The sequence below is a fragment of the Alligator mississippiensis genome, chromosome 1 (genome assembly GCF_030867095.1).
Source record: "Alligator mississippiensis isolate rAllMis1 chromosome 1, rAllMis1, whole genome shotgun sequence".
NCBI classification, from domain to species: Eukaryota; Metazoa; Chordata; order Crocodylia; family Alligatoridae; genus Alligator; species Alligator mississippiensis.
Genome location: NC_081824.1, coordinates 77,969,817 through 77,989,745, shown reverse-complemented (window position 1 = coordinate 77,989,745; position 19,929 = coordinate 77,969,817). Strand labels below are relative to the sequence as shown.

Below are 19,929 nucleotides of genomic sequence, written 5' to 3'. Positions count from 1 at the left end.
AAAGTAAGCCAGACGGTGAATCTGCTGCATGCTAGCTACTCTTCTCAAATTCCCTGTGTACAAGCTCTTGCTTTCCAGTAATTGTGAAGTACAGGCAACCCCCACTTAACACAGTTTCGCTTACTGCGGTTGCACTATATCACTCATTAAAAATACCTACCTGGTTCTCTTAGCGTTCAGCGGTTTCGTTATAACGCTCAGCACGGGGGGGATGGGGAGAAGCGGTGGCGGTGGTAGCCACGTCAAATGAAGCGATGAGTGGCAGCCAGCAGGGCCCAGGGTGGGGTGGCAGGAGCGGATAGGGAGAAGCAGCAGAGAGAAGAGGTGGGCAGGGGGCTGGGCAGTGTAAGCATGGGGCCTGGACCAATGGGGCCCAAGCCTGGGGTCCACTCCGGCACGTGATGCTGGAGTGGCCAGCAGGCAGGGAGGAACGGCGGTGGTGGCAAGAAGGGGCAGCGGGGGGCGTGAGAGCGGGGCCTGGTCTGCTGCTCAGGGTCAAGGGTGGCAGGAGTGCGGGGCCTGAGGCCACGGCCAGCAGGAGTGCGGGGCATGGACTGATGTGAGCCAGCATTCAAGGTGTGTAGTTTCCCCCACCCCAGGCCATAGTGGAGTGCCCCCCGTTCCTTGGCTGCAGCCCATGACCCATTCCGCTCCAGTACACACTCATCCACCAGAGCCCCACTGCTCGCTGTTAATCCCTGGGCGGGCGGGTCCCTGGTTGGGACAGCGCACAGGTGCACTGGTGGCCAATGGGTGCAGGCTAGCAGGGGCCATCACAGTGGCAGAACGATGAGGCCAAGAGAAGCCGGTGCCTACCCTGGTGGAGCCCACGCAGTGCCGTGCCGGGAGTTCCAGGGCTAGGGCCAAGGCCAGAAGGAGCACAGGAACCAATTATATTTATTTACATTAAACCCTATGGGAAAATGGGTTTCGCTTAACGTTGTTTCGCTTAGTGGTCAGTTTTTCCAATACCAATTAAAAGCGCTAAGCGGGGGTTGCCTGTAGCAGGAACATCTTTAAAAACTTCATAGATTTCATAGACATTAGGGCTGGAAGGGACCACGGAAGATCATCAAGTCCAGCCCCCTGCCCCAGGGGCAGGAAGTCAGCAGGGGTTATAGGATCCCAGCAAGATAAACATCCAAATGCCTTTTGAAGTCATTCAAAGTAGGCGCTTGAACCACCTACAGCGGCAGTCTATTCCAAACCTTGGGGGCTCGGATAGTAAAGAAGTTCTTCCTTATGTCCAGCCTGAAACAGTCATGGAGGAGTTTGTGACCGTTCAACCTTATCATCCCTTGGGGTGCTCTGGTGAACAGATGTTCCCCCAGATCCTGGTAAGCACCCCTGATAAAAATATAGGTGGCCACCAGATCTCCCCTGAGCCTGGGCTTTTCCAGACTGAAGAGTCCCATGGCTCTCAGCCTCTCATCATAAGGTCTGTTCTCCTGACCTCTGATCATGCGCTTGGTTCTCCTCTGCACCCTCTCAAGCCTCTCCACATCCTTTTTGAATTGTGGAGCCCAAAACTGGATACAGTACTGCAACTACGGCCTCACCAAGACTGAGTACAATGGGAGAATGACGTCCTGGGATTTGCCTGAGAAGCATCTATGGATGCAAGCCAGCATTTTGCTCGCTTTACTTGCCACAGCATCACATTGAAGGCTTACGTTCATCTTGTGGTTAATCATGGCGCCCAAGTCTCTCTAGCCAGTATAGCATGCTTATAGGCTTGACAGTGCTGCAGGTTTTTCCTCCCAAGGTGGAGAAGCTTGCATTTTTCATTGTTAAACACCATTTGGATCTCGTCCACCCATTTCCTGAGCCTGTCAAGGTCAGCCTGGATCACCCTCATGTCCTCAGGTCTGAACGCTTTACCCCAGAGTTTGGTGTCGTCGGCGAACTTGGCCAGTCTGCTTTTGATACCAATGTCCACATCGTTAATGAAGATGTTGAATAGTATAGGCCCAAGGACAGAGCCTGGAGGGACCCCACTGGTCACAGCACACCACGATGATTGACTTCCATCAACCACCACCCTCTGGGTCCAACCACGGAGCTGATTCCCCAGGCAGCTGATCGTGGTGAGGCCAAGGCCGCAGTTAGCCAGTTTTGCTAAGAGGTGATCATGGGATACCAGATGGAAGGCTTTTTTTATGTCAAGATATACAACATCAATCTCTTCTCCCTTTTCCAGGTGATAGGTCACCTGGTCGTAAAAGGAAATAAGCTTGGTCAAGCAAGACCTACCTGCAACAACCCCATGCTGGCTATCCCTCAGGATGTTGCCATCGGCCAGTCTGTTAAGAATGGCCTCTTTGCTAATCTTTTCTAAGACCTTCCCTGGGATACAGGTCAGGCTGATGGGCCTGTAGTTTGCCAGATCCACATTCCTCCATTTCTTAACACATTTAGTTAAATCAGGGCTGTCCAACTGGAAGCCTGAAGGCCATGCAAAGCCCCCTAGGGATTAACATGTAGTCCCCAGGCTCCTGCCTGGCTACCAGTGTCCCCACTGCTCTAGGTGGAGGGGCAGTGCTGCAGAGGGAAACTATGTGAGAGGAGCCCTGTGTGTGCAGAAGTGTGTGTGTCTGCGCTGTTTGCGCTGCACATGCAGCAAAACAGAACTGAACTGTCCAGACTGTGCTCTTATTGTGGGGAGCTAGTCTGCACACATGGGAGGAAAACACCAGGGGTCTGTGACCCGCATGGCCCCCACCATCCAGAAGTTTGACAGCCCTGAGTTAAATCATCAGTGCAAGGACTCTTTGCCACAATTCCCCATCTAAAACATGGAGGATGATGATGTTCCTTACCCAAAAGAGTAGTGGAAACATAAATTTCACTATGGTTATGCAGTGCTCAGTGTTATGTTGATGAATGTAAGGCAGGTTTTTATGAGGAAATAATCAATTCTTTGTGGAGTAAATAAAGCCAGCATTGATTGAAGAGCTTCATTTGTTAAGCACTCTTCACCTTGCGTGCTGCATGTGGCTGAAGTTTTGTGAAAAAGTGGTATGATTGGGCCTTTAGGCATTACTGCAGTAGGACCAGAAATAAAAATGAAATTTACCCTTTCATAAGGTTCAGGATTTATATACATAATGTGTAACTACGTTTGTAACTTCTCTGTCAGAGACGGAATAATTCAAAGGCTGTTCCACTGGGGAACACCATCCTTAGCTACCACTTTCCTCCTTCCCACTCTACTGCATGCTGAGAAGCGACAGTAAAAAGAAATACTGTACTTACATACAGTATGGATTTAATTTAAATCAAATTGATTTAAATCACTGGTCAGGAAACCTCAATTTAATCACTTTTTTTTTCCTACAAAAAGTGAATCTTATTGCTTGATATCCTTTATCCTTCTTGAAACTTTGCACTTTTAGAGAAAGGTAAGGGCTTGACTGTGTGTACACAAACTTTCAGAGACAATAGGACTGATGGGTGAGTAGTCGGATCTGTTCTCTCTCATCTCCATATACTGCTGTTAACAAAGATGTTATCTCTGGAGACCACAAACTCTCTCTGTGCCTGAAGAAGGGGTGTATTTGTGCCCAAAAGCTTGTAAAGAACAATTTTTCCAACTACTTAGTTGGTCTAATAAAAGATATCACATCTACCCAAAGAACTTTGTCTGTGTATAACAGGAGCAGGCAATTATTCGGGCAGAGGGCTGCTTATTGAGTTTTGGCAAGCTGTTGGGCCGCATGGGTAGTCCTGCTCCTTGACAGGTGCCCCGCCCCCTGGTCACCATCTTGTGAGTAGAAGTCCTGCTCCTTAACCCTTAACCTTTGCCACCAGAAGTCCCTCTCCTTGCCCCTGGAAATACTCCTTTCAGCAAGGAGTTTTGTCATCTCTGAACCAGAAAAATACCAAATTATATTCTAAAAATCAAACAACTACAACATCATTTGATTCCAAAAAATATTTTTGTCCGGATTTACATGTTTGTGTAGTGTACATAGAGGTGATTGCACAATAGCTTAAAAGGAAGTCCTACACTTGTATACTGTGCAGGGGTGGAGGGCATGGCGGGGTGGGTATAGGTTTGTGGGAGGCTATAAGTGTGTAGGTATGTGGGGGGTGGGGGAGTGCATGGATGTGTGCGTGGGGGTTTTGTGGGGGTGAGGGTGGGGTGAGGGAGCATGTGGGTGTGTGGATATGTGGGGTGTGGGTGGGTATGGGGTTTGTGGGGGTTGTGAGTATGTGGGGGGAGTATGGCTAGGAGGTGTGGGGGGTTGTGTGTATGGCAGTGTGGGGGGGGTTGTGGGTGTATGTGTATGGTGAGGGGGTGTGGGACTCGCCCTATGAACACACACAAGCAAACATACACACACACTCTCTCTTTCCCCCCCCCCCTTCCTTCCCTGCACACGCGCGCACACAGACACAGTCTATCCCTCCCATATTGCTCTCCATCTCTCCCCCTGCTGGCCCTGGGATACTGGTGCGGGCCATGTGCTCCTGTGGTCTGGTGATGGAGCCAGGGGCCATGTGGTGCTGGAGCATCCAGCTGGTGTGCAAGGAAGCATTGAAAGCTGCAGCAGACAGAGGCTTCCAGTGGGGGAGACCGGAGGTGAGGTAGAGCCAGGCCAGCTTTCCTGTTGGGTCCTGCCAACTACCTCTGGGTCCAACTGCCCCTGGCATCTTTGACTAGCAGCCAGGAGCAGATAAATATAAATTTTCTACATTTTTTAGGGGCCCTAGCACTAGCACCACTCTCCCTACCACATAATGCCTGGAACCATGTGAAGCCTCACCCCCCCCCCCCCCATATGCCAGATCAGGCCTGCATAAAGGGTTGGTCTGTGGCTGGACCTGATATATGGGGTCCAGACAGGTACAAAGCCGTGGACCTGGTGTGCCAGGCCCAACTAGAGCCAGCAAGAGGCCCTGGACCCAGTGCACTGGGTCCTACCTGGCATGTGGCTCCAGAGCCAGCACGTGGGGTCACACTCAGTGCATGATCCTGGAACTGACACACTGGGTCGGTTTGTGGGCCCCATCTGTCATTCATGGCTGACAGCAGACTCAGTTCCCTAGGTGCTGCCACTCACCTCACTTAAAAGATCTTTTTTATCTCCCTCAAGGCTCCTCTTCAAAATTTAAATGCCTTCTATATGTGGAGTATGCTATATATAAGAAAACATAAAATCTGCAATCCACAGGGTGTAGAACAATAACCAGTCTTCGCTTCCTGGCTGTTGTTACTCAATTACTTATTATAAGGAAAGATCTTTTTTCCTTCATTCTGCCTTTCCAAAACAAGGTGCATACTACATCCCAAGGTGTGCAATATGGTATTGCTAATTGCTTTTAAGCTCACACTGAGAAACAGAGCACCACATGGTTCAGTCCTACACACCTTCATGCTATACTTACTGCTTACTGTTTCGATATCTAAGTTAAGGTCCTTTATATGATGGAATTTTCTGTTCAAATAGAAAGTTTTGTGATCACAATTGAATGGCTCCAAAATATCGCTTTGTGTCTTCCTAAAATGACAGCCATTTCCTTGATTTTCTTGTGTGCTCTAAACATACAATGCTTTTTTAGGGGCCGGTTAACATTTAGTAACTCCCACATTCCAGGAAGCGTCTGTATCACAGGCTGAGTTGACAGTTTATTACCTTTTTTTGGATTCCAGCTAATTTTTATATATAATAATAATAAATAGATAAAACATCTTTTTTAAAAGACAGTTTTTAAATAACTTATCTCAAAGTTACAACTGCTTATAGTCGCTATTTAAATACATGGAGGGAAAAATCTACGTAGTGTTTTGGCCTAGATCAGTATGTTCTGTCATAGTAGTTAAAGTGCTAACTTAACAGGCTCTAGCTTTAAACATGAAAGGCTATGGGTGGAGAATTCAGCTTTGGAACTTGTTCCACTTGTCGGTCTGATGGAACCTAAAATTACTGGTCCTCAGTGCCCAGAGCAAGGTCTACCACATTTTCTTGCATGCAGCATGTACTGCTCCTGCTTAAGCAAGCCCCACATTTGGAGGACAAATTTTTGGGGGAGAGGTACATGTGGTAGGCATGTAAACAGGGTGGATAAAAATCAACGATGTTTTAAAAATAAAATATCGGCTTGATTATTTAAATCAGATTTTTATTTACTTAATGGTATTTTTTTATTTTAAGATACTTTAAAAAAAAAACTATGTAGTTTTAATTTAAGATGTGTTAAAGCTGAAAGATACCATCATGGAACAGGGATTATAATTTCTAATTATATACTATTTGTGACAATATATTCATGTAACCTTTTAAGAAGTTTTATAAATAGGTTACAACAGGCCATGGACTATATTAGGGGCCCAATCTTATAAAGTTCCCAAAGGCTCCCCTATAGATTAGTAAAGATTAAAGAAAAACCACTCTACCCAATGGGACTCGGTGATCAGTCTAGAAAATCCCACTAAGCATTTCGGTAATGCTTAGTTTCAGTTCTCAAACTGTGGATATGTCTCTGCAGAGATTATAGGCCAGGGGTGGACAAAATACAGTTCACCAGGCCATTCTATCTAGCCCACGGGGCCCCTAAAAATTTTAGAAAATTTATATTTATCTCTCCCAGCTGCCTGTCAAAGATGACAGGAGCCAGGGGCAGTAGGACCCAGGGGAAGCCGGCAGGACCCAGCAGGAAGGCTGGCCCCACCCTACCCTCCCCCACCTCCAGTCCCCTCCCAGCCCTGCACCAGAAGCCTCTGCCTGCTACAGCTTTCACTGCTTCCCTGCATGCTGGCCAACTGCTCCAGCACTACCAGGCCCCCAGCTGCATGATTGGACTGGGAGCACACGGCCCGCATGGTACCCCTGGGCCAACAGCTGGAGTGTGAGTGTGTGAGTGTGTATGCGCACATGCCCAATGAGGCAGAGGGAGAGAGACAGAAAGCGATGAGGGGGAGAGAGAGACTGTCTGTGTCTGTGTGTGCGCATGTGTGCGTGTGCAGGGAGGGAGGGAGAGTGTGTGTGTGTTCATAGGACAAGTCCCACGCACAAACCCCACCATACACATGCACCCACAACCCCCTTTGCACTGCCATACATGCAGACCCCCACACCGTCTCGCAGACCCCAGCCACCCTCCCGCCCATGCACTCACAGCCCCCACAAACCCCATACCCACTCACACCCCACACATCCACACACCCATGTTCCCCCACCCTCACACCTATCTACCCCTAAAGCCCCCACGCACACATCCATACCTTCCCCCACCCCCCACAAACTTATACCCACCTCCCCATGCCCCCCCCCACAATATACAAGAGTATGACTTCATTTTAAGCTATTGTGCAATCACCTCTGTGTACGCTACACAAACGCATGTAAATCAGGACAAAAATATTTTTTGGAATCAAATGAATGTTGTAGATGTTCAATTTTTAGAATATAATTTGATATTCTAAAAACTGAACATCTACAACATTTATTTTTCCGATTCTGAGATGGCAGAACCCCTTGCTGAAATGAGTACTTCTAGGGGCAAGGGGGAGGGACTTCTGGTGGCAAAGGTCAGGGGTTAGGGAGCAGGACTTCCAGTCACAAGATGGTGACCAGGGGGCAGGCCACCTGTCAAGGGATGGGGCTACCCATGCAGCCCTTGACAGCTTGCCAAAACTCGATAAGCAGTCCTCCACCTGAAATAATTGCCTGCCCCTGTTTTAGGCTGTCTGCAGTAGTGTCTAAAGAACCTATACATTTCTTGGTTACCTTTGTTGCATGTAGAGAGTTTGTAGAAGTATATTGAAATACTGTTACTATATGTTTTTTGGCACAACAGGAACTGTGGTAAGATATAGGAAATGGAAGAGAAGTAGGATAGGTAATTGTTTCTAAAACTTTTATTCACTGTTTTTCACAAAGTATCTGTATGTCTTCAAATTTTCCAGTGTCTTTGATTACATTTGAAGCTCTGAAATATTCAGAACAGTTTGATCCTTTCACTTCTAGTATGTGTATGGATATGAGAACAATACTACATTTTAATGACCACATATCCATTGGGAAGCGTGGGTGGGTTGATTGGTTTGTGGTTTTTATTTACTGACCTGTCATTCCCCTATATTGTTAATAATTTGATGTATACTTTTTTGGATACTGTAGCTTGTAATAATTCTACAAAAAATACTAAAGCTGTTAACCAGGAAGGAGCTCCATTTTATTGTTCCTTCTTGTGTCTAACAAGGCCTTCTTAGAATAAACAATATTTTAGATAGCTGTCTAGTAAGTGAAATGAAGAATTGTGCCTGTTGGAAAATTCTCTAGTAAACCTGTTAGAAAATTCTGAATTTTTTTAGTGATAAAATGTGTGTGTTTTCAGATGATACAGTGCAGAAATAGATTAATGTTATTTTTATTTCCCATAGACTTGAGATCTTGGGGATCCAACTAGTTGTTTATTTTTCCTGTTTTCTGGTTTTGCATATTTAGCCTTCAGAATATTCTTTAATAAAAGACTAAATGTTATCAATCTTTAGAACTAAGATCTGGTTAGGATTGTGTGGTTTATTATATATAAGCCATGTATCAAGCCAGTATCATGTATTTTTAGTCAGCACTTCCTTTTATTCAAGGCTTCAGTTAGAATAATTTGTTTTTAAAATGTACCTTTTAAGTTATATGTAGCTGTCATGTTATTACTGTTTCAAACATGATGTTCCAGTATTGGGGGTTGGTACCCTACAGCCTACAAGCTAAATCCAGCCTGCCAAGCGATATTATCTAGCCCACAAAGCTTTGATGATGGCAGTGGGAGAGAAACATCGAGTCACCTTCAGACTAGTCCCAATTAATTTAACCCATTACTCCTAAGAGGTTGCTGACCTCTGGTGTAGAACCATAAGCATGGTACACTACCAGGTCTGATGCAACCTGTGGAGTGTTATTTGCTGGGTAGAGTACTGGGTTAATGTGACTAATGCTTCTAGTTCCCCCACTGTCCCACTTAGAGCTGACCCAAGTATTTCTGCACACCAGTGTGGTATCATGTAGATCAGCATTTCTTAACCCATGAAGAATATACAAAACGGTCGCGAACAAACTTTAAAAATGGATCATATTTTGCATACATTTTTTAAAAAATAAGTGCTACTTGGGCTTCATTGTATGTTAATGCTGTGCATACTAATAAACAGAGTTCCAGCTTGCAAGGGGCTATTTATGCCTGGGGGGAGCAGGAAGAGGGCAATCAGGCAAGGGGAGCTTACACATGCCTGTGACAACCAGGCAGCATGGAGAGCAGCTCCCCACAGGTAAGTCTTTGGGAAAGTGGGGAACATAGATGAGGTATTGGGCGGGGTTGGGGGGCACAGACCATGCATCAGGGTGGCATGGGGGGGTCATGCCCCTCCCCCCCCCGGTTTGTGTACCCACAGTAGGCACACGGCTGCAACCTGGCCAGATTGGCACAGGCAGGAGCCACTTCCATGGCCCAGCGGGCAGGAACCAGTGCAGGAGTGTGGATTGGGGTGGCAAGACTCATTGCTGCTGCCACCACCACCAGGACTCCCATGCCAACTGCACCACCAGCAGCATGAAGAGTAATGGATGGGAGGGAGGGGGGAGTGTTTTGCCCGCACCTCCTCCAGCCAGTTGCGCACCCTGCTGCAGCTGTACCTTGTCACTATGGCCCTGCCACAGCCACTCCCCTCAAGCTGCAGCTGTATCCTGGAGGAGAGGTGGGGTGACGGGCAGTGCAGGTGGCCTAAGGGGGGCAGCTGCAGTAGCCGGACCATAGTGGCAGAGTGGTCCAGCATGTGAGCAGCTGGCAGAAGGAAGCGAGAGCAACGCAACTCCCCTTTCCTCCCCCCCCCCCATCTGTTACTCCTTGCGCTGCTGGTGGCATGGCTGGCATGGGGGTCCTGGCAGTGGCGGCAACAGCAACAAGTCTCGCCAGCCCTTTCTGCTCTTCCACGCTGGGTCCCACCTGCTAGGCCATTGAGGAGGCTCCCACCGTTGCTGGTCCAGCCAAGCTGCTCCAGTCAGGACAAGTCCAGAGTGGGTGTGGAGCACTCTGGGCCCGGACCAGGGCTGTGTGCACAGGTCCCTACCAGTATCATGGGGCTGGGGCCAGCAGCAGCAGCCAGAAGGAGCCATTACCACCTGGGCTGTCTAGAAATGCACTCCAGCCATGGAGCCACGCCAGGCCCATTGCACACCCAGAGGCAGCAGAACGTGCCGGGGCTGGATGGTGCCTGGGCCAGGCAGGACTGAGGGGCCTGCTGAGAGCCAGACAAAATCCCTCCATAGGCTGGATTCTGCCTGCAGGCTGTATTTTGCCCACCCCTGCCCTGTGCTGGCTCAGTGTGCATCAGGTGCTTGGGCCCAGGGGTGGTTCATTCTGCATGTAGTGCTCAGGGCTGTACCCAGCATGCTTACTGCATCTAGCACAGGAGGCTGGTCCTAGAGCATGACCTGCATGCAGTGCCAAACTAGACCTGGCCTGTACACTGGCTTCAGATTGGCCTCATATACTGGTTCCATGCACCAGAACTGGCGCATGCTGTGCAGAGTGCGCAGGGCTGCTCTGGAGTATACACTGCATTGGATGCCCACACCAGACTGGCCCTGTGGTTCTGATCTAGCTCACAGGCTGTCCCCACACCTGTGGGCTGGATGAGTTTTGATACTCATGTCCTAGAGAGTAATACATCAGAGAGCTGGTACCATCTGCATTGCTTCAGCATTAGGAATATATGTTAATTAGCTGCCCCCATCTCCATCTACCTCCCCAGTCCCAGTGACTAATTTGTAGTAGAAAAGTTGTTTTTGACCAGTTTATCCAGAAAATACATTTAACAAACTCCTAAAAACTCATATAAAGTTAGAACATTGTTGCAACATGTTTTGAAAATCCCATGTGCCTACAGCACCTTCCATGACTTAGGCCTGGTACAGATATTCAGTTTCTTCTGCAAAACTGGGTGTCACTGCTTTCCCAAGAGAAACTATGAATGTACAAATGTTCGGCTTTTTCTCCCGGGGTAAAAATGGCCACTTCAAAAGAAAAATAACCTGGGAACAACCAAGGTTAAATCACTCCCAGGAGAGTTTCTCTTGGGAAATTTGAATGTCTGTACATGCTGTGACTTTTCAGAAGAAAACATAGGTTTCCAGCATCCTCCCTTCCCCTTCAGGGAGACAGTATGTCACTTACTGGACTCTGCTGCTCCAGTAGGGAGCAAAACATGCCCCTTTCACAATCCCCACATTGTGCTGCAGGGAAGCCTAGTCTGATCATGGGCAGTCTGGGTCAACCAATCAGGGCTGCCTTATGTACTGCTGCCATCTGTCACCAGGTAGACTAAGGGGGCCTACAGAGCATGCTGAGATGTATGCACAGAGGCCCCCCTGGCTGCACAGTATCAGCATTGCAAGCTCTCCGCTCTTCAGGGCTTCGATATTTGAATGCCTGTATACTTGGCTCTGGGTAAGTTTCTCTACCAGGAGAATTCTCCCATGTTATTTGAACGTGCATGCTCGGCCGCAACTGTAACTTCAACATAAACTTCAGAATATCCATATGTTTGGTTACATACGCATCATCAATGGTCATGCTTTCTGTAACTAAAAGTCAGTACTATAAAGATAAGCTTTCACTTGCCAAAACTTGTAGAAGCAAAAGTCTTGTAGTTGTACTAGCTCTCTTTTTTTTTTAGCGATTCTCCTTTGAAGTTAGTTCACACTATTTTCTAAAAAAAAAACTTTCTATTGTATCTAGATTTGCAGTGTTTTGTGCATGTAGCTTCCTATCTTTTCCTGTAAGCAACCTAGGAGAGACTCTACCACAACATTAATGGGAATAGAACTTTAATTTGATTATAACCTTTTTTTTTACATAACACTAAAGTGCTGTTGTAAATTTATACAATTCTATATGCCTGGAATTGCTTTAAACTAAAATTTTAAGTCAATGGCACATCATCCCTTTTGTCTTAAATATTTTTGAAGTACTGTGTCACAAAATTATTCTTGCTTTTTCACTACAACTTTCCTTGTCTTCATCTAGGTTGTTGGAAGAGGAGCCTTTGGTGTGGTCTGTAAGGCAAAATGGCGAGGAAAAGATGTGGCCATCAAACAAATAGAAAGTGAATCTGAAAGAAAAGCCTTCATTGTTGAGGTACAGTATTTTTCTTTAAGAGGTTGCATCTACTGTCTTTTGTATCCTGAATTTCTTCCAATTACTGTTTGCTTGTTTTTCATTGTCGAAAGGCAGACATAATTTTAAAAATGGTGAAATTTAAAAATTGTGACTATAACCTGAAATACTTTTGGACATTTTTATATGTGCTCTTGGCTGGCTACTTTAATTAGTGAGCCATGCTAATTAAAAGTGCCCAAGCATCATGTGCATCAGCATCCCCACACTGAAAAATGGCAGCGGGGCACTTTCAACTAAAGCTTATCGAACATGTTTTATTTCAGAGCACCCCACTGTCATTTTTTTTCCAGCGGGGATTCATGGGGACACTGATTCATGTGACATGGATGGCTGCCAGAGAGCATCAATATCTGTGCTCCAGCAGCTCGATTAATCAAGTCTGCTCCGACATGCTGGATTTCCAGCGCATCGGAGCAGGCTCTCTGCACATCTGTCGCCGGTTTGGTGCTCTTTATTTATACTCTGTTCTACAGCTGCATGTATTCCAAATATTAATACTTTCAGTATTTCACCATTGGAGGGATATAAATTTTAACTTATTTTTATCTAACAAGGTTGAACACCAGACACCACAGTTTGACCAGTAAGAGTAGTATGTTAAGCAGCTGTCATTGTTTGTGACAAATATTGTTAGATTGCAAAGTGGAGTGTCCCTTGTTAAGGGTAACACCAGTAATAATAACCCAAACTAATAACCCTCCTATAAATATAGGCTGTATAGTTTGGTCTAAATGTGAACAGTGTATGTGAAAATAAACATTGAGAATAAATGGAAATTTCTGAGTGGTTATGGTTTGAAATAAAATACAGCTTTTGTATTGCAGCTTCGACAGTTGTCACGCGTGAATCATCCTAATATAGTCAAGTTATATGGAGCCTGTCTGAATCCAGTAAGCTGTATTTCTTCAGTCTTGGTCCTCTTGATAAAGCATGCTATAAGCAAGCAGTAACACAAAAAATACATTCAGAAAATAGAATGCTTTAGTATTGTGGCTATAAAATAGCAGTCATTTTATTAGTAGTTGGGCTTGTCTTAAAAGTAAATTAAAAAAGCCAACTAATTTCTCGATACCCATTAGCACAGGAGCAGGCAGTTATTTTGAACGGAGGGCTGCTTGCTGAGTTTTGGCAAGCCATCAAGGGCCACATGATAGGCAGCCAGGGGCCGATAAATTATTTCTTTTCTAAATTTTTTAGGGCCCCCATGGGCCACGTAGAATGGCCTGGCAGGCCACATTTTGCCCACCCCTGCATTAGCACTTCATTGTGTCTTTTTTTCCCTCTCCCTCCCTACACTGAGGGGTTTTTCTTGTTTGTTTTGGGGGGGGGGGGGGGGTTATTGTCAAGTGTGGTGTACACACACGTAACTTTACTCTTGTGGATACTCCCATTAATTCCAAATCAGTGATAAGAAAAATGAACAACCAAAAGATGATGCATATGACTGAAAAATCAGTGCCGCCTCATTCAGAAACTAATGGAACTCAGGATTCTGTCATTTGCCCTGCATTAATAGCTGTTGACACCACTAATACCCAAGTGGTTTAGCAGGTACTGTAACAGGACAGATTGAAATTTGCAGGGTAACAGATGCATTTTATTCTGGTCTGGGGTATTTAATTAAATGGTTTGCCTTTGTTTTATCTAATAAAAGATAGCAACCTCAGTTGATGATTTTTTGTAATGCGCTCCAGCAGTAAATCCCTTTTAACTGTAATTTTACAGAAACTTTTGCATTTAGGGGCTATATAAAAGTGCATCATTTCTTCTTTCCTAACCTTTAATGGGAATTAAGTATTAAGTTGAGTCTGCATCTTGTAAATACATGTGCCATGAGTTCAGGTATGGCACATTGCAGTTCATCTGAATGAACTTTTCTTTCAGATGACAAAACCTGTTGTCCACCCCTACATTGCACTTTAAAACTTCCCTGTTTTTTGTCCCCTCCCCTCCAAAGGTGTGTCTTGTTATGGAGTATGCTGAAGGAGGTTCTCTATACAATGGTGAGTATCTTCTCAACATAGTGTCTCCCTGGAGCTGAACTGCTAGTGTTAGGAGAATCTTTATGTAAAATTGGTTTAATGTGCATTTTAAGGAACATTTTATAACCAGCGTAGTTTAAAAATTCCTCTGTAACCCACTGATTTTTTTTTTTTGTAACAAATTATACATTTTGTGCAAGTCTTAGGCAGATAGAGTTCTTTGAGTAGATGTGATAGACCACCTAAGTAGTTGGAAAAATTGTTCTTTGCAAGCTCTTGGGCACAAACACCCTTCTTCAGATGTAGGGAAAGTTTTTCGACTTCTCCATTTCTTGTTAGTTCCCTTTATGATCATTTAATATAAATTGTGCTAGATATACCTGAAAATGGGCTTCTTTTAGCATATGACTAGTTATTTGCATAGCAGAATTTGTATATTAAACACCTTTATTAAGGAATTACTGTTTAAAAACTTTGGCAATCATTATTTGGGTAACCTCTGTTGCTCAAAATATGTGCAAGATTTCAACAGCAATGTTAAAGGACATGAGTAAATAACCATTTCCATTTCATAGAGCTTCTTATGGTATGCTGTTAATTCCACTGTATCTGTTGTAATATGCAATTAAGTTCTTTTTAGTTTGTGCCTCTGTTTTGCAGTGCTGCATGGTGCTGAGCCTCTGCCTTATTATACTGCTGCACATGCAATGAGTTGGTGTTTACAGTGTTCCCAAGGAGTGGCATATCTCCACAGCATGAAGCCAAAGGCTCTAATTCACAGGGACCTGAAACCACCAAAGTAGGTTTCTAATTAGTGTTTAAATTTCTCTCTCCCTACCCCCTTGTAAAATTAGAATTGGGTCTCTCATAATTTGTTACTTGCATCGGGCTCAGATGGAGCCTTTAAATGATAGTTTACATCTAGTAAATTCAGTGTGATCTAATTTAAAAGCCATGAAATTGAAATTTCAGTTACAAAATCAAAATGCATTGTTTTGTGTGCCACTAACAGTGTACTTATCACTCGCTAAAAATGGACTCTCATTTGAGGCAGTTCTTTTTGGTCCAAGTCAAAACCTGGGACAGAAGAGCTGCACAGCCCTTTGGGCCCTGTAGCTTGTCCCAGAAATTAATGCCAGTTAACTGGAATAAGCCATGATTTTCCTGGTGAAAAAGTATTAGCACATTTTATCTTGCAAACTTTACAGGTACTGAAAGTGGGAAAATAGGCTTGTATGCCTGCACTATCCCAAGACAAAAGGCTTTCTCCCAGGAGAAATATGATGTCTGTTTTAAGCCTATACTGTATTACACAGAAATAAATCCTGTTCCTGTTCTTGCATCCTAATCCAATTCCCACATCATGGAAGTGGGTTTTTAATTAGGACAGTTTTACCAAACAAGAACATTTAAAAGGCCTTGATATCTACTGCCAGTGTTCTTCCTTTGTAAGCAAAGGACCTGGGGTTTGAGTCTTTCTTCCTTCCCAAATTTGGATCCATAGGATCAATGACTGCTTGTTTCTTTATCCATTTCATCTGAAGAAAAGGTTGTGAGGTAGTCCTATTGAGTGTGTTGGTCATTCTTCTTCTGGCAAAGAGTCAGCCATGATGACAGGCCTTCTGTCTTCTGAGCTCATACAAAATGTTGGTGAACAAGCATCTGAATGATTTTATCGCCCTTGGAATGCTTAATTTATTGATATAACTGTTCCTTAAAAAACTATTTTTGTGTATAAACTTCCACAGCATAAATAATTAGTAAATTACTTTATTTTGTGGAGCATGTGTTTAAATTTAAAAGCAGTCCATATGCTTAGATAAACCACTAATACTACATAAAGGAATGGTAAGGGCACTTATATATAAAGTATTGGGAAGCAAGACCTTAAGATTCATTCTAACGAATGATTTTTTTGTAGCTAAAATAGTTATGTTTTATTACAAGACTACTAAATTGTATAATTTTGGGGTTTTCTTGACAGCTTGCTGTTGGTAGCTGGGGGGACAGTTCTAAAAATCTGTGATTTTGGTACAGCCTGTGATATTCAAACACACATGACCAACAATAAGGGAAGTGCTGCTTGGATGGCACCTGAAGTTTTTGAAGGTAACAAAGTAACTTATGATCTTGACTTTATGTATCTTGATACTAAAGGACATTTTGAGTGAGTTTTAAGTTTTATAGGAATTAAGAAAAAACCATGGTGAGAAAAATAGCCTTTTATTTTCATTTGAAAATTAGGGTTCAAACCTGCCAGCCAAATATGTATATGAAAGAAATTCACATATATGTCAAAGTTTGATATTTTACTTTAACAAATGGCTAAACTGGATGGCCTGTAATAGTAAACCTGGGATTGTGTTAGCATTAAGCAGCCTTCAATTATGTAAAGATTTGTACTGGTAATTTTATATAAGTCTTTACTGGGGTGACTTAAAAAGTCAATTCAAGATGATGTCTGTCTCAAGGTAGTAAGTGTAACATGCCTAAAATTTACTGTGGCTATATTAGTATTTTCCCAGTATAATACCATTTCTGAGATTCAGAAATAACCTTAGATTCTTGTAGCATTAAAATATCATTCCTTTTACCACATATTCTTAATTGGCTCCAGTCTTTAGAGTTTCCTGTCAGTGCATCTGTATCTTTAACTACTTACTACTTTATTACTCTTCCCTTTTTTCTTTCTCCTCCTTGTTCTTTTCCTTTTCCCTTGAGCTTCAATTCACCTCATCTTCCACCCCATAAATAATTGTAAATGTGTGTGCTAAGAAAGTCTAGTGATGATCAAAGGTATATGTAGCTGTTGTATATTTCCTAGGGAAATAGTCCAGCCTCTTTTCAGCAAGTCAGAAGAATGCAGGAAAATTTGTTTGCTTAAGTGTTTTATACAGATTTTGTTGTGGATACTTGTAGGTTTCATCTGGAGATCTGAACAGTGAATTTAGTTCTCTATAAAGGCATCAAATTATTAGAAACTTAAAGTTTGCAGTATTAGGTAGCTATAGGCACACAAAAAAAGTATAGGCAACCACTGCCTTTTCACGTTTCTCTACAAGTTATCAATAAGGCCCTATTTTAGCCAATCACCTCTTCTTGAACATTTAGTTATTACTGCATTTACTCAAATATAAGGTGACTCTGAATATACTATACAACGACCCCCCAAAATAATTAGATCCTGTATATGGAAAATTTATAAGTCTGTTAGATTCTACACCTGGAAATGTATAAGTATTAGAGGGTTGTCTTGAATTCCATGCCCATCCCTGACTCCCTCCCCTGCCCCCCCACCCCCTCTCTACAACAGGGGCAACAGTGGCGGGGGGAGAGTCAGGTGGCCACCTTGCCCTCTGCCATGCCTACTTTTTTCCCCCTGCAGCCTTCCTCCCATCCCCAGCTCCCCACAGCCCCTCGTCCTTCCCCCCCAACTCTGTAATCTCTGCCTCTCCTCAGTCTCTGCTTCTTCCACCCACCCCCCTTACTAACAGACACTGCTCAAGCTGCTCTGTCCCAGAGCACAGCACATGGAAGCACAGCCCTTGCCTAGCTATATTAGAGTCAGGGCTGTTGTTTGGCCAGGTAGGTGAAGAGTTTCCATATGCTCCCTGTCTTGGAGAGACCCCAGCCCAAGTCAGAGCCAGTCTGCATCTGATGGGAATGGGGTGGGGGGGAACGAAGAGGAGTCTGCTCTGCTCTGGGCCTGACTGTAGCCATGACCCCCGGGTCAGGGCCAAGGTCAGAGCTGCAGCAGCCACCTGCTCACCCCTCGGCCTCGTATGCAAATATAAGGTAAGGTAATTGGGAGTTGGGACCTCGTCTTATATGCAAGTAAGTATGGTAATTACTCATTAATTCCTCAACATACCTGCTAAGACCAGCAATTTTGGGTCAGGTTTTATGCTGACACAAATGACATCAGTTCATTAGGAACTGCAGGAAGCCTACTTGATCATTTCACAAAGGTTGTCAAGTATCTGTCAGATATTAATGATTTTACATACGAATTGGACCTGACTTTCTTCTTAGATTAAAAAGGGGGAAATATTCAAGGGCATAAATAGCAGTTGGCCCTGTGCCTTCAGGAAATCGTTAATTTAGGCCATGCCTCCTCCTTTTTAAAAAATGTTGGCTATGTTCTTCTTATGTCTTTTACTGCTACAGTTTTGTTTTCTTTCCTAAAGAAGAAAATTTTACATTTCATAATAAAGGTTTGATTAAAACAAAGAAGGGCAATTCTGTTTAAATACAGGTATTATTTCAAGCCTTGTTGTTATTAATTGTAATGTTGAGTTCCTCACACTTTTAATGACCTTTTCCAATTCTGTATACAACAAGGCAGGAGGAATGTAAAACCAGAGTTTCATATTTCCTGCTTTGGGGATTACTGTAAGCCTTCACCTTTCTTAACGAGAGTTTAGAGAAACTTCTGTTTCCCAAAATATATAGCAATATAATTAAAACATGCATATTGCAGGGAATTAAATACTTACATCTGAGAATATATTTATTGTATGTAAGAGTTGCTGAGACAGAACATTTCAAATTAATCTTGAAATATGATTATTTAATATTAGCATTTATTTAATAAACACATTTTTAACCATTCATATGTATTTATTACTACATATAAAATATCAACCACAAAATCTAACTTTATCTATTATGCAGTAATATCCAGTTTTTAAATATCATATTGGTAAGAGTTTTTTAGAGACAGCCCCAACAGTAAACTTCCCAGAATGATAAAAGGCAGTTGAGTTTTATATTGCAAAATTAAATTTTATAAATGTATATTTTTAATTATTTAATTTTAAATAAATGTTGTTCTAGATGGAGAGGAAGCAAGATCTTTCACTTTGGAATTTCCTTTAGTGGTAGCTGTTCAATAAAAAATTGCTTTTGAGATATGATTGCATTAGCTGAAGTGTAGTAAGTCTGCAGCCATGTACAGACATTCAGTTTCTCCTGGCAGAGTCACTGCTGTCCTAGGAGAAACCACGAGTGTACAAATGTCCAGGATTTTTCTCCCAGGGCAAAAATGGCCACTCCAAGAGGAAAAATAACCCAGATACAAGCAGGTTTAAATCACTCCCAGGAGAGTTTCTTCTGGGAGAGCACATATCTGCACACATTCTATTTTGGGAGAAGCCACAGTTCTCCAGCATCCCAGGGTGTTTGCTCCCACCCCTTCTACCCACCCGTGAGACAGTGCGTCACTCGTTGGACTCTGCTGCTCCATCTGAGGAAAAAGAACATGCCCTGTTCACAGTCCACACGTTGTGCTGCACAGGCTAGCCCTGAGTAGTCTGGATTACCTGATCAGAGCTGCCCTGTGCACTGCTGCCCTCTGTCTGCCAGCAAAACTGAGGGAACCTGGAGAACTTACTGAGATGTGTGGACAGGGAGTCCCTGTCCATACAGTATCAGTACTACAAGCTCTCTTTTCTTCAGGGCATCAGCTTTCAAATGTCTGTTAGGGTGTCTCTGGGTAAGTTTTTCTATCAAGAAAACAAACCCAGGAGAATTCTCTGAAATCATTTGAATGTGTATGTGCAACCTGTATCTGCTATTGATCTTTGTTGTATAGCTGTATAATAAAACAACGTAGAAGGAAATAATGTAAAATGTAGATTTTTTTTTTTAATGCATGCTTTCTAAGGAAAAATAATTAGCTACTCGATGTCATTCATGCATAATACATCGAGCAGAAAAGATACATCTAAAGAACTGATTGTTTTTACATATTTTATACTCTGAA

The 19,929-nt window shown here is 43.6% G+C and overlaps 1 protein-coding gene across 7 annotated transcripts in view; it reads left to right on the top strand.

Annotated features, from left to right (window-relative positions):
• MAP3K7 (mitogen-activated protein kinase kinase kinase 7) overlaps positions 1-19,929 on the top strand; it is a 72,361-nt gene that overhangs the window by 11,590 nt on the left and 40,842 nt on the right. For 5 of the 7 annotated variants that reach the window (XM_059732089.1, XM_059732085.1, XM_059732099.1 and 2 more), the window contains 5 exons: positions 12,031-12,141; positions 13,008-13,073; positions 14,141-14,186; positions 14,826-14,964; positions 16,150-16,274. In XM_059732089.1, the coding sequence (XP_059588072.1) occupies positions 12,031-12,141; positions 13,008-13,073; positions 14,141-14,186; positions 14,826-14,964; positions 16,150-16,274 (487 nt within the window). Of the gene's footprint in view, positions 1-11,337; positions 11,452-12,030; positions 12,142-13,007; positions 13,074-14,140; positions 14,187-14,805; positions 14,965-16,149; positions 16,275-19,929 lie in introns of those variants that run through there. The other 2 variants (XM_059732091.1, XM_019496809.2) reach the window with 2 other exon arrangements.